Here is a 15850-nt window from a genome sequence, read left to right as displayed (position 1 = left end):
GCACTAGTCATGACCAGTCAGGCGCGGAGACAATGCACCCGCCAATCGAAAATTAATCTTCAAAAAAGATCATTAATAGTTGGAAATCACTAAGGCGGCCCGGCTGACATGGGCTAAAGGGCTACCGGTTATATTTCTCATGAATAAAGTTCAAATATGATTGAATGCAATAACAGTTCATTCCTCGGGGAAAACGGAGTTTAAAAACGAGTTAAAAAGTATACACTGTATATTTCCCTCTCTTCTCCCTCGCCCTCTCCCTCTCCTTCTCCTTCTCCCTCTCCCTCTCCCTCTCCCTCTCGAAACCACGATCTGGCTTACCATGAGCCGGACGCTCTAACCACTCGGCTACACCGCACCTCGACTCCGAATTTAAGACTAACTGAATTAGAAAAGAAATTAAATCGACTAAATGATTTTTGTGTCAAGTCGCAAGTCGAATTCAAATATTGCATTAATAGATCGAAAGATGAATACGTCATTATTGAATTTGTAAATTCTACTAACAGGCATAGACAATCTTTTCTTGTCTAAAGTTTTTTTTTCTAACTGACGTAATGTATATTGCGCGTTTGGACACGGAATAAATTATATTACACCAATAAATGAGCTCAGTTTTAATCGGTTTTGTCGATTAGTGAAATCGTGGAATAAAGGGGCACGTCCAGTTCTATTTCTAGACAGATTAAAGTCGATTTGGTCAGACGTGTTTTTCGTCCGCTATCCGGGCCTTGACTCGTCTGCGACCGGTCACCATGTGACGTCATTGCTGGTATAGATATAAACCGCGCTGTTGCAGTAGTGTTTTAACCATTCCGAGCCAGACTGACTAACCGTCCAGTAAGCTGTAGCCTGTCCGAATTTATCGGTGAGTATTCGTTTCAAATTCTTTTATCTTTAGTTTATTGATCTCGAAATAGGGGATTTATTTATTCGATTGGTTGATATGATCGCCGTTTTGCCGAGTCCTCTCACAAACCCAAGCAGTCACATCTGCCGGGAACAAATCAGGGGGTTTAATTTTGAAATCGAAAATCCAAGTACAATAGTTGGATGGTCGAGTTTAAACACAATTGTCACTGGTTCTTAAGTATAATGTTCCAGCTGATAATTCTAAACAAGTTATAGTTCCAGCAACTTGAATAAAGGTTTCTTGATTTTTTCCTAGCAAAAACGATGCTTTCATGCAAAAACGATGCTTTCATTTTGCAAGTGCAAGTCATTTCGCCTTCAATCAGTCTGCCACCGTAACGCGCGGTTACTTACTGCTTAACCGTAGAATTTTAATTAGTCTCTTTTTAACGGGAATGGTTAGGATACCTACACGCAAAGTAGCTTTCAAAATGTGAAAAAAAATCTCCTAATGTCAACATTTTCAGAATTTTTTTTTTCTTATTATCAATTCCCATTTCGAAATCTCGCTCCATATATATATCAGTTGTTAATTTCCACTTTAACCAGAGATGTTAGAATTTCTCCTAAATTTGAAAAATGAGTAGCTTCTATCGCATTATATTACCAATTAATTATACTAAAACTTCTCCTTAAGTTGTAACAAATAGCGCACAGTTTATCGCGATATGTGAGAAGTTATGTTAAAACTTCTTTTTAAGTTGTAACAAATAGCTGCTGTCGCTTTACAGCGTGACGTTCGTTCCGATTTGTTGGTCGTCAATTTTCAAAAATATAAAATTAATCGTCTTTTATCGATCGATATTGTCAATAGTAAACTATCCCCGAGCCGGCACTGTCTCCCGACGCCACGCCCCTATATCCAGGATCTCGGCTGAACTGTTTGCGGACAAAATCTGACGACGTCAGATTTTGTCACGGTTCGCGAGCTTTGTTCAGCCGTGAACCCGTCTAGCCGTTAACCAGTCCATTGCACGCCGACCCAAATTATTTTTTTCCATTCAAGGAAACGGGCGTTAATAGTTCAATAAAGTTGTTTACGATCAACAATTTCAGATTGATGACCCCTGCGCTCGGGTCGAGGTGAAAAGGTTAAAGTGACCCTTTCAGAAAATTTCTCATTTTTAATGTCTATCGTATTTTTTTCTATCGCAGACTGTTTCAATCACAGACAACAATTAGTCGCCATGGAGATGACAAAAGAAGAATTCGTGCACGCCTCGAGAATGGCAAGCGAGGATCCACAATCCGATGAAGGAATCGTCATGTACAACTTCTTGGTTCGATGTTTCACGGACGCCGATAAGGACTGCTCCGGCACCGTTACTTTCGACGAATTCGACACGATGATCGACAAGGCTGCTGCCTTACCCAGACGTCACGGGTTCGCGCCAACCAACGAACAGTCATACCCAACACCGCAACACCGTATCCGAGCTCGTAAAGTCCTATTCGCTGAAATCGATACGGCCAAGACCGGTAGAATCAGTCTGGAGGCCTGGGTACACTTCGCCATGAAGCACATCAGCGGGAAAGTCCGCGGCTTGAAACCACATATCCTCGTCGACGGATCCAAGTCAGAGTTTTTGTCATTCATCAAGAAGGCCGTCCAAAAAGGAACCACCGAACACAAAGAGTTGTATTTCTATTTGTTGAAGGTTTTCCAACAGGCCGATCGCGACCACGACGGCGCCGTCAATATTGCCGAATTCGATAAGATGATCGAAATCGCCGCCGCTATGCCTCGTAAATACGGCCTGGCCCCGAAATCGGAACTCATGTACAAGACCGAAGCCGACAGACTGGCCGCACGAAAAGTTCAGTTCGCCAGAATGGATAAGAATGGTGACGGAACCGTATCGTTCCACGAATGGCTGAACTACGCCGTTAGTCACATCGCCAGGAAGATAGCCGGTAAGATACGCGATTAGGCAAAACATGGTTCCCGCTCACTTATTTTCATCACCAGGGGGCGCTAATTTTTGTATTACGTTTCTATTTTCGTAGATATGTCGTCATCGTTGGACATGCCGAAAGAAGAGTTCCTACATTTCATAAGCCAAGCGTGTAAACACCGCGATTCGAACGAGCGAATCGAGTTGCACGCGTTCCTGGTCCGCTGTTTCACCGACGCGGATATCAACTACACCGGTACCGTTAACGTGGACGAATTCGATCGCATGATCGACGCTGCTGCCGAGCTACCACGCCGATACGGCCTGGCCCCCACTAACGAGCAATCCTATCCGACCATCGAAGATCGTCTGAAAGCCCGCAAAGAACTGTTCGCCAAGATCGACACCAAACGAACCGGACAGATCAGTCTGGATAGCTGGATCAGCTACGCCATGACTCACATCATGGGTAAAATCAGCGCCGTCAAACCGCACATCATGGTCGACGGTCCCAAGGACGAGTTCATCGCCTTCTGCAAGAAAGCCGTCGTCCAAAAGAACGTTGAGCATCGAGAATTGTATTTCTACTTGATGAAGGTGTTCCAACAAGCCGATCGCGACCACGACGGAGCCGTCAACGTGAAAGAGTTTGACAGCATGATCGAGATTGCCGCCGCTATGCCCAGACGATACGGTTTAGCCCCGCAATCCTCGGTCATGTACAAAACCGACCAGGAACGCATTGCAGCCAGGAAAACACAGTTCAGCAAGATGGACAAAAACAACGACGGCACTATTTCATTCGAGGAATGGTTTCACTACGCCGTCGAGCACATCGCCCAAAAAGTCGCTAGACTTTAAAAGATAAAATGAATCCTTTCTCACGCGATCAACTGTTTATCCTTGTCAACAACGTTTGATGAATTACTGAGTTTCGGGTTTGATTTGTTATTTTTTATTTAAGTTTGAATGGATTATCTGTGGTGTTCAGATTATCACGAATTGTCTGGGTCGGCTGCAAAGAAATTTAAAAAAGATACTTCTTTGGATTTGAATTGTAGTAGATATATGGCTTGGCTTCTATTGTACGGGTGATATTTTTTTCTGATGTTGAATAAAGTATAGTTTATACATTTTACGTAATATTTCTGGTTCTCTCCGTATCTCGCCATTATTTTGGACAGTTGCCAGCATTTACTGTAGTTACGCGTGGAGTTTATTCTGTCGTCGGAAATGCGGAACAGAGCAAAAGAACTCGGCGCCTGTTGCCGTGGCACTGCTCTGGCAGTTGCGGCACCTTTGTCTATATTTCTTAATCATAACCACATGTTTGACCTAGTAACGTTACCTGACCACAAATATTCTACTCTAAATAAATCAGTTGTCGGACAGAATCCATTGGGACTAGGCGATACTTTTCGCCGCTTTTCACACACTATAAGCGGCTTGGAATATAGCAAAACCGGAGTGTCTTCATTTTTATACATAACCACAAAACAGGTTGAGACATGGAGGAAAATGATAGAAAAAGAAAGGTAGGTGTGACATGCCGCAGTGAGAAAAACAACAAACACAAACAAACTATATCAAGAAGACAAAGTATCATCGTTACAGACATTTAGACATTGAAGATATGTGAAAGGTACTCGGATATAAGAATCATATGTGAATTTTAGCTTTGCTTAACTTACTCGCTCTACTGGACCGTAAGAGTTTAAAAAAAAGTTGCAATAACACGAAATCAGCAGCGCGTATCCGAAACGACACGTGCTTGACCGGAAACTCAGTGCTGGGCGGAAGTAGACCTCGTAGAATTCCGAAGGAATTTCATGTGGGCCTCGCAAAGCCTTGCAGGCCGCTAGCGCAGACACCCGATGAAAGAGAGAAAAACAAGAAAGGGATCAGGTTCGAATCCTTGGGTTACTAGGAAATAGCGTAATTCACCACTTACTGTAGATATAGACAAATCAAAAAAGTTTTTTTAAATATCACAGAAACATTTATTGATTAAATTAAGCAACAAATATATAATGAATATTCATGATGATATCACATGTTCACTGATACAAAATAAAGTAACGACAGCGTTTTTAAAATGTCATTGGATCTTCTGCCTGTTGTAACCTGCCATAGGAGAGGAGGGTCGCACATGCGGGTATCAATTATATACAGAGGAACATACATTGGCAAGCGAGGAGTATAATGAAGCATTAGTATACGAGGCAGGGCGGATCCAGATGGGACCACAAGGAGCACGTCACATCCTTTTGAAAAACAATCGCATCATTCACTGATTAGCGCTGAAATTTCCAAATTTTCTAGTGCCCGATTTAGGTTACGCTTTATACAGCGTACATCATTTTCATTCCTTTCTGCTTCTTCAAAGTCTGTCCCGGTATCCCTCCCTGTAACGCCCTCTAGCGATCGATTTAGAGGATCGAAAAGCGCCGCCGTTCCAAGTTCATCCGGGTAACTCCGATCGATTTTAACGGCGCGCGTGCACTCAACGACCCGAAGGTTATAGGCGAATCGCAGAGTTCACTGAGTTCATCTTCTTCTTCGAGTTCATCGCGTGCATCTTCGATACACATCTTGTGTTCATCGCAGAATTTCTCCAGTTTAAAATCCTGCAGGTCGTGACGTAACGAGACCAACTGCCGCGCCAGTAACTGGTCCTGATTGCGCATGTCCTCCTGAAACAGATAACACCGATAATCTATCAGTAAATGATTCAGAATCAGAATTCATCTACTCGTTTGAGAATGAGATTTTTACTGTTTGTTTCTATTGACCACTTTCTCTCTCTCTCCACCAAAGTTCTACCAGGAAAGACCCAGAAATATGTAAAATTTCAATATTAACCCTTTTCACGTAGATTGCCGACATCATTTAAAGGTATCGAATTAACACCATCCACAAATTCAAAAGATTAAAAACGAAGCTTTCTGGATTCGATGTTTCGGATTCTCCCTAAGACCACCGTCAATTGGGGGGGGGGGGGTTAATTAGATTATCTATTCTCCACGTCTGTGTGCACGGGCTATTCTACTACACATTGGTATGTTTCATAACTCAACTTTAACCCTTTTCTGCCGATTATCGAACTACACACGTAACCAGTCTTACAACTCGTTATACATACCAGTTCATTGCGTAACCAGTCCAAAGCTTGATTGATTTCATATTTACGATCGGTAGTCCAGGGTTTATTTTGAACCCCGATTGTTTGTAAAGCCCTGATTAACGGCGGTCTATCGACGTATTGAGTTCTCCATTCGATATAACTCGGTCTTTGTGTCGTTAAATTTAAACGATTCGTCATCGCTTTCAACATATGTAAATCCGTTTCACCGTCATATGGCGACCTCTGGCGGTGAAACGAACCGCCGTATTGATCACCGAAATAACGCCTGTAATCGTCGCTAGTTTCCGACGAATTGTCGGAAAATTCCGGAGTTGAATCGGGAGTTTCCGACAAAGTTCGTTCGCTCGAAGTGATATGCACGATGGGGATATTTGCGTTCGTCGATGACGTCATAGGTTTTGCGATAATACTCGATTTCGACGCTATTTTGATATTTGGCGGTATAGTTGTTCGCGCAGGCGCACTGGACTGGCCGTCTGACGCCATACGGATGAGTACGGGTGACCTCGGTGGTACCGGTTGTACTGTAGTCAACGATAAACTGGGCAACGGAGTTTTTGGGGGTTCTACGACGCCCCCTAGCGGCGGGGTTGAAGAGCTATGATGAGTTACGTTGATACTCCTAGCGACGCGCACAGCTACAGGGGTTCCCTGTACGGCCATCTTTAATTTTGTGGACATTAGCCCTGGATTTCACGTTTTTGTCGTTTCTTCCTTTCAATTAATGATCCCTTGTAATCTGAAGAGAAATGAAATTAATTCAGAATGAAAATATCATTTAAAACATGAAACAGACTTGTAAATAAAATTACTCCTTCTGACGGAGCTACACCAGCTTCCATCATTCTGTAAATGCATTGGTTTCAAAGTTCTGCTCCTGGGCCCGGTTTTATAGACTGGTAAATCCTCAATCTGGGCCCAGTTCCACAGTTCTGAGTTAAGATTTGACTCTGGGTTAAAACATTGAAAATGAACTAACTTTAACTCAGAGTTAACACTAACTCACGACTGTGGAACTGGGTCCTGGGTGACAACCACCATAGTAACAATGAGAAACCATGGATATAACTGACGAATTTCAAAATATTCCCAGGGACTATTTTTCTTCCAAATCTATGCCACGATGTTTAAAGTATCGAATGGTTTGGCACCAAGTTACATTTGTGATCTAATCTTATTTTACATGTTATATACTCCTTCGATTTTACTAAGTTCTGTCTCATTTAACACTCAATTTCATGGTCATCCCGCCTTTGCCATAGTAGCACCAATCTTATGCATGCAATAAATTACCTTTTAGTATAATATCATGTAGTCAGGTACGTAGTTACTGAGATGATGGAAACATTTGAGGTAATACTTCAATTGACTGCTTCAAGTTGTTCTTACAGACTTGTTTATTTGTAAACCACGCTGAAATTAAACGGAGTTTGGTGGGTAAGTAAGAAATAAATATTTTTTATCATTCCGAAAAAAAAAAAAGAAAAGAACACCGCCGAGGGCTATTTGCCCCGTGTGAGACTCGAACTCACGACCTTCAGATTATGAGACTGACGCGCTAACCAACTGCGCTAAAACTTCTACTCACTCGGCTCGGTTGCGTTTCCTGAATGCCGGAGGGGTACTGCTAGATGCAAACCACTACAGTACTTGAAACTTCCATTCACTCGGCGTAGGGAATCCCGTACTATTGAGGGGTCAGTGGTTCGAATCTGGGAGTAGATTAATGAGTTTTAATTAGTTTATTTCCATCCTGCCAATCTTCATATTCTCAGCTCATTTTATCAGTGAAAAATGACCTGACAACTAAATAAATGATACCTTTTTCTATAAAATCTCTCCTCTGCTTTTTAAGGGCTTGGAACCTTCTACCATGTTTTTGACATAGTAGGCAGCATTAAAAATTTTATAGTTTGTCATTTGCATAACAGGCAGGCTTCTAAGCACAATGCACATACACACTCAATCGAAAAATTACAATTTTGGACATATACACTGAATTGAAAAATTACAATTTTGAGGGACTTCTAGTTTAAAATAAGTTCTACTACTAAACTACAAATTCTAAATGTTAGAGTGAAATTTCTTAAGTCAAACTACCACTGAATCAAACTACAAATTTCAAATTTTATAGTGAATTTTCTAAAGTTGAACTACCATTAAATCAACCAAATATTTCTGGAATCCCTATTCTAGTATAAAACAAATAAAAGATACAAATTTAAAAAATAAAACTCAAAATTAAAACTGCCAATTATTAATAAACAATTATAAAATAATAAACCATCAAACTAAATAAATTATAAACAAAACCATCAAACTGAATAAATTATAAACAATCAGTCCAGTGTGATGAAGCAAGCCTGAAATTCATCAAGGGTTTTTCAAAAACTTGTTACAATCTAAGGAGAATTCTGGATACAATTTTATATTTCTTTCACATGGTCCTTAGATTTTTCACAAATTTTCACATAAAATGTCACAAAGTTAGATTTGTGCAGCTGTCAATCTGTTGTCTGTGCCTAGCCCTTCAGACGATCACCTTTTTGAATAGCGAAGTCTGGACAAACCACGATTTTTCCCAAATGGTGAGGTGATCGAATGTCTGTCGGACATCAAACTGAGGGGTTGTACAGACAGCAGGTTGATAGCTGCATGAAAATGTCAAAATCGAGTAATTTCTGAAAGATTTTACCAGGCACACATACCCATATCTACGCGATACGCACAGTTGATAGATCTCTAGTCCTGGAATCCTGTCACTAATCGAGCTTCACTTCTTCTTCTTGTATCCCCTGGCCTGCATTTGCTGTCTCCACTCTTCCAGAGTCACCGTTGACGTTTCACTACAGTACCAATTTCCGAAAAACTGCTGATGCGAGGGCTTCGATCTCTCCTTTTTACACTTAGGACAAGTAACCTTTGTCCGTGGAGTGTACTTTCTGCGACTCACCCCAGCTTCTAATTGCTGCTGCCTTTGTAATCTGTGCATATGGGTTGTGTAAGGAACAACCTGTATATTTCCCATGGATTCAGAATGGATGACCTTAGGCAGAACGGCCTGGTCTTTTGGCGGTGCAACAATTATCAGCTGGGTAGTGGCTGGCTGCAAACTTTCAGCTTTCTGCTCCTTAGACGCAACAGGTCCTGTCATGATTTGTGAGCAACCCATCAATCGAGTAGTATCTGCGGTAGTATCTGTATTGAGGGACTGATGAGCGCCTGACAAATCAATAACATTCTGAGGAATCTGCGGTGCAGGCCGCGTACTAGTTGCTGCCGCAGCTACTGATGCGAGAGTCGCAGTTGCGGAAGGAGTTGTTCTTCGCCGCTTTATTTTCGCCATTCCAGCAGTGTTCGTAGGAAGTACAAAGGTATGGCGATCATCAGAGGATCCTCTCGGCAGCACAGAAGGCTTTTGACAAGCAATAAGCAATGGTTGCTGGCTTGCCAAAGGAGGATTCGGGATTTGAATTCCCTGCCTGAGAACCATTTCCTCTTGCTTCTTAGAACGTCGATTCCACCTAAAATGAAAAAAGAAATAGACCATTTTATGAACATAATCTCAATATGATTAATAATAATTTAGATGGTTAAGAGGTGGGGCATAAAAGGTTAACTTACCATTGGGTTATAGTCGTCATATTCAACTCTGGAAGCTGAATGTTCGAGTGATGCATAACCACAGGATTTCCGACGACGACGTCTCTTATGTGCTTGTAGGCGCGGGAGATAAGGATCCATCGCGTAACTCGCACTCCTGCAACCGTTTTTGATGCTGGATACTTCGCACAGAGCTTCACCATGGTTGTCTCGACGTAGCGATTACAAGTCGGCCACTGAGCAGGTGCCGAATTTGGTCCCAGAAAAGCTCTAAAAATTATCATAAATACTTGATTAACATAAAGTTTATTTAGGTTAACCCATGTAACCTCTATTGTAGGGTCAAATTGAACTCAAAGATTATATTGCCATTTAATATTCAATTGGCAATTTCGACTTATTAGTACATTTATTTTGAAATGAAAAATACAGTAGATTAGGCTTACCTCCGTGAACTTTCAACTCCAGGAGCCAAGCCAGAACGTTTCTTTGTTGCTCGAAATCTACCTTGACTGAGAGTTGGTTGATGGCGTGGTTTGATGATGGACCTCTTGTCGTAGTCGTCCAAGTTCTGCCACAAATCAATGATTTCACGAGCTTCGTTGTTTGTAAGAGCCAGTGAATTCTCATCCAAGTTTACCAGTTTCTCAGCCAAAGCATCAACCTTTCCAAATCCAGCAATACCGTCTGGTCCCAAAGAATCCTGAATAAAATAGATATTTGAAATTAAATTCTTTAACAACATCAACACAACTCGAACGAAAACCTTTTTTTATAGAAAACTTACATGCTCATCCGAATCCCCCAGGGGAGATTCAATAGATGGAACATTCGACAGTTCAAAGGGCTGCAGCTCTGGAGTATCAAGGGTCGGTAAGCGAAATTCTGGCACAGCATCATCGGGTTCAAGCTCAGTGACCTCCTCAGTTTCCATCGGCAACGGAGTATCAACGGACATGGTGTCAACGGGAAGAACTGGTGCAGTTGGTGTCACAGTCGGAGAAACTACAATGAAAAATAATACACAAAACCATTATCCCTTAGTCAAAATGTAATGGATTCAGCTGAGGGCATATCACAAAGTCAACAGTAATCAGAGGAATCAATTACAGGAATGAACTTAACAGAACTGAAATAGAATTATTATTCAAACAATTTTCTAAAAACATTGTGACTTACAGAAGTCGTTATCCTCATCAGTAGGCACAGCTAATGTCAAGTCTTCCACATCATACAGAGGCAGCGGCTCATCAACAGGGCTGTCACTAAATTCCTGGTCAGAAGCAGAGTCCAGCAAGCGTTCCTCCTCGGCTAGACGCAACCTAGTGTTAGACACTGGTGCCTCTCCTGTTTGGCTGTAAAGATAATCAATACCTATAGGTTCACCGGTGTAACGCAATGGCCCTTGGAATGCTGGTAAAAGCTTCTTTCCAAGGACAGTTTGACTTAGCTCATTGATATGATGGCGTAGCTTTCCACTGTAGCAGGAAATCTGTTTGTCTTGAGTTACAGCTGCAATAGCTCGATCCTCATTCCAACGCGCTAAACCATCAACCAGGTACATCTGGAAACTGACATCGCCAGCCACAGTACCTATAAATATGAAATCATGAAATTAGCTTATTAGTTAGAGAAAGCTACAAGAGAAGATTTCATATGGTGAAAGTGATTTTTAATCTTACCTGGAATGAATCTGTTTAGATGAAGGTGGAATGATTCCAATGACGTCGAACCACGGGCACATCTGTAGATAGGCAGTGTCGTCTGTCCTTTCTTGATCGTTCCGGTTTGTGTGTACAACTGAACGCCAGGTGGATCCTGCAGGCAGGCAACATGCTTAGCTTGAGACTTATAAATCTCCGCCATGCGCTCAGTGTTTATGAGCGGAACACCCAAGGAGTCTTTCCCTTTGTCACCCGAGAAGGAAGCGACGAGCTGACCCAGTAGGCGGACAGTAGCATCTGTTCCACGTGTGGTACGTTTACAGTGCCGTGCCAACTCGGCCGAAGAAATTCGCTCAACTAACTGGCGGTCACTAAGACCAGTGATAGCTTTCAGGGCTAGCTCCTCACGCTTCGCTCTCTTTAGACGGTCAAGATCCTCAGGGTCCCACTCAAAGATACACCGGCTAAGGCCTCTCATAAAACTCGCATACAGCCGATGTGAATCTGTAGTACACCCTGTAGAGAACCGCCGCATGAAATGCCAAACGTCCAATCTGATGATGATATCTGTCCAAGGGGCTAGGTTTGTTTTCAGTACGCTGTGGCCACAACAATCCCGATCAGTGTATATCACCTCAGGGGCAGGCACACCAGCAGTATCATACCTTTTGATTAGGCCATCAATCATTTGACTGAGACCATAGCCTTCGCCAGTAGTAAGGACAGACATAAGGACCTGACCATGCTCGTTCCCTACATTGGTGCACCACATCGCGGTCCCCTTGGCATGACCAGTCAACTTCTTGACTATTTTCTTAGTTGAGTCAATTTTGAGAATTCGACCAAACTGAGACGTAATGGCTGCCCTGACCTCGTCCAGTCTCGACAACACATCACTGACGTACACAAGCATGAGCCACCGAAACTGCGGGATGCTCAAAGGCTGTGGTGGGTCAGCGAATTCGTGCGGTTTTACGAGACCAGAACGGATAGCCTTGGACAAGCCTTCACACTCAGTGAGGTACTGTGAGACACGCTCGAGGTAAGCTTCGCCATGTTGCTCCCGCAGCTTCTTCTGGATCTGAGTAGTGCTGTTACCCAGACCTCTCTGACGAAGCAGTCGCACAACCTTATAATCGCACGCGTACTTCTGTGTCAGTATACACGGGAACTGGAGCTGGTAACCGACGGCTAGTTGCGAGATGATCTCAGCAGTCGTTCCAACATATTTCGCCTTGCATCTATAAATACGAGACAAAAAAAAAAAATCATTCATAAAATCACAACCTGTAATCAGCAGGTCACACTTTAACATGGACACAATCTTACTTCTGACATTCCAAACTTTCTGTTGCGATGAAGTAGTGCGAATCGATATCGAGTACCTGCCGCAACCGCTTGTATAATCCTGCTGATGTCAACTCTCTCCCTTGGCACGTTGCGACTGGACATCTAAGTTGGACTTGCCACAGTCGTCGAGGCATCCACAAGAACAGGCGGTGGGCAAAGTACTGCTCGACGTTGGGTACCTGGCCTGCAACTACCAATGGCTGTGGAGGATTCCACCAAAGCTGATTGACGCGGCTAAAATCCATCTCCAGCCTCCCACTCTTGGTTTTCATGAAGAGGGTTTTGGTGATCCACTTCTGTTCATATTCGGACAGAACTTTACGCCATTCTGGTAAAAGCAAGCGGTGGTCGTTATCGATCGCGGTTGTCGTAGTCGGTGTAGTAGTAGTAGTAGTAGTAGTCGTGGTCGGTGTAGTCGTAGTCGCTGTAGTCCGTGTTGTCCGAGAGGCTAGATAGAGAAAAATAGAATATGAATTTACTATCTCATTCATGATTGAGGTTTATAGCATAAGAATTCTAAATCATCATAAAGTCCGGTACAATTTCACTGAAATATTAAACAAAAACAGAATGATAGACAAAAGGAACAAAAGAAAACCGCATCACTGTAATGTTACCATCTAAATACCTATAAATGAGGAATAAGAGTGACTCACTGGAAAAATGAGATTACAAAAGGGAAATCACCTTAAAAAATAAGTTATTAAGCAGGAGAGGATAGAAGTGTTGCATTTTGCTAGTGACAGAGAGAGACAGAGAGAGTGTGTGTGTTATCATATTCATAATGTCCATTATAGCAACTATATACCAATATCATAAAGATGGATTATGTAATAATGAGACAGTACTGCATACATATAAAGCATGATTACCCAGTTTTTGTAAAGAAACAGGTACATTAAAATAGATAGGAAGAAAATACCATTTTACAATAGCTACACATTTATAAAAGCATATTCTAGGAACCCTACACAACATAAATCTTACCAACTTATCCAGATATAAACTGTAAATTTTGAGAAATAAATGATTAAATGTTACAATATGGCTGCAATTACTAGGAGTGGATGGCCGAAAGGGAGGACTGCGGTTAACTTGGATGGAATCTTTACAATCCGTCCAAAACACTGCAAAAATTTGTAGGATGTATATCTCATGATGTATCAATTGAATCTACAATAAAAATATCATTAGAATTAAGTTATATTACCAGATAACTGCGCTTCAAGAGTGATGACACTTGTCAGTAGATCATCATCATCATCAGACGGCATCGAGACGTTCTCAGTTGTAGTCGATGAGCTGGGTTGACTCCTAGTTGTCGCAGTTGGTTGGCTCCTGGTTGTAGCAGATGGGCGACTCCTCCTAGTTGTCACAGTTGGTTGGCTCCCGGCTGGTTGAGTCTGACGAGCTTCTGTGAAAATAAAAAATTTTTCATAAATAGAACAAGCACAAAACAACTCTGATATCAAACGATCCGACTGTATATTGAAAACTTGACTTACTTGAAATCGTAGGTTTCACACGCTCTTGATGGACAGCTCTCCTCCTCTCAATCGCGTCCTTGGCTTCGGGAAACAGCCTCATGTATTTGAAGAGGGCTTTCTTGTTGTCGGCATGGTTCTTGTGGTCTATCTTGGGATGTGGTTTTTGCTTCTCACATTCATCCATCACGTAGAGGTTTACTGCAAAGCCAAGAGCATTAGAGAGTATCCACTGAAATTTCTTACCCCTAAACTTACCAAACTGAAGTGTATACTGGCCTAACAAATGTTTCGGGTTTGACTGATCTCCTCTGGCCTGGGCAACCCGGCGCATCGCATCCGCCAAAACTTTCTCCGCAGGGTCCTGAGTTGCCCAACCACTAGTGCTTTTATGGTTCTTGGCGGCATCGGTGTCAAACGTGTCGATCGTACGATTTTTTAGGCGACGGAAAATTGGTTCCATGCTAGAACAAAAAGAGAAACATCAATTAAACATCGAACAAATTTTAAGGGTCCAGTTTAACATAATTTCAATTTTCATCTTACATATGAAAGTAATTACATCAACTAGGTAATTGAGAAATTAGCAAGCTAGGGCTTTATTGTCATTGGAAATCAAAACATTTGAATTGATAACCACATTGGCCTATGTTTTGATAACCAAGTCTTTGTGAGCACAATGCCTGTCATAATAAAGGGATATAATAAGCTCCCACTTATATTGACCTTTCACAGAATACACAAAACAATAATAGAGACAGCCAGTGGCTGTGGTATCATTGTGACTATTGTTTCAAGTTAATTGCAAGTTGTAGGGAGAGATTTCTGGTCAATGGCCTATATGCATAAGTACAGGGAGGGTCGCATTCACAAATTGAGTTGAAAAAAGATTTAGACAATTGATGATTTTTAATTTATATAATTCAAGGGGGGATGATAGGAATTTTAAGGGGAATGCTGAGTCAGAATTTTAGATTTTACCCCTGGCCTGGATTCTAGATTTCTTGATTCATAGCGCATCAAGGAATTTACGGACCCATAGGCTAATACGCAGTTACGACGCTGGAAATACTGAATGATTCGCTAGGAAGGACCTGTTTCATTTTTGGGCTGATAATCGACCTATTCCACGCACGGGAGTAGGCCTAAATAAAAAAAGGACTTATAGGGCCTAACAGTAACAGAATTGACAAAATATCACGGAATGGAAAAATGAAACAATCCGTAATGCCTTCTAGTGAAAACTTCTACTCTCTCGCTCTTCTAGTGTTCACGATTCACATTTTGATGATGAATGATAGGCTTAACCCAAAATAATTGTAATAAATTGAAGTTGATTGAATTTGCGAGTGAAAAGTAAGAAGTTTTTCACCAAAAAATTGGCATAAGCAAGCATTTGCGATAAAAGATTTAATCGGGTATGAAACCTCGGATGTTGGAAGTACTGAATTCATACACTTACGTGATAATCGGGTAATCTAATCAGATGATCTAGAACGAATTAGTCTGCTTTCTGTGACTGTAACTGCGCTGTGTGTTTACGATCGGAAAATCAAATATGGCGCTCGTCAACGGTATATCCCGAAATTACGTCATCGCTAACAAGCACAGCGATTGGTCAATTTCAGGAAATTTCAGGAAATGAATTGTGGATATCCGTGGATTTGATTGGCTGTTTCCACAATTCATTTCCTGAAATAAAACACCGCCTCACGCGCGCCCGCTAGCGCCAACGAGGCGGTTGGTGGCTAACTCGCTAAATGCTATTTATACCACAACTCGCTACGGAACAGCGCG

At 42.0% G+C, this 15850-nt stretch overlaps 1 protein-coding gene across 1 annotated transcript; it reads right to left on the bottom strand.

The window, feature by feature from the left end:
* Window positions 1-4863: 4863 nt before the first annotated feature.
* Window positions 4864-7364, bottom strand: LOC141909512 (uncharacterized). The gene is made up of 3 exons (XM_074799936.1): window positions 7246-7364; window positions 5950-6691; window positions 4864-5500 (listed from the first exon to the last, which is right to left on the bottom strand). Exons 2-3 carry the CDS (start codon window positions 6631-6633, stop codon window positions 5237-5239), a joined length of 948 nt encoding a protein of 315 aa, XP_074656037.1. The 5' UTR covers window positions 6634-6691; window positions 7246-7364; the 3' UTR covers window positions 4864-5236.
* Window positions 7365-15850: the final 8486 nt, after the last annotated feature.

The sequence above is a fragment of the Tubulanus polymorphus genome, chromosome 8 (assembly GCF_964204645.1).
Source record: "Tubulanus polymorphus chromosome 8, tnTubPoly1.2, whole genome shotgun sequence".
NCBI lineage: Eukaryota > Metazoa > Nemertea > Palaeonemertea > Tubulaniformes > Tubulanidae > Tubulanus > Tubulanus polymorphus.
Note: the sequence above shows the minus strand (reverse complement) of the source record. Positions and strands in the feature narration are given on the sequence as shown.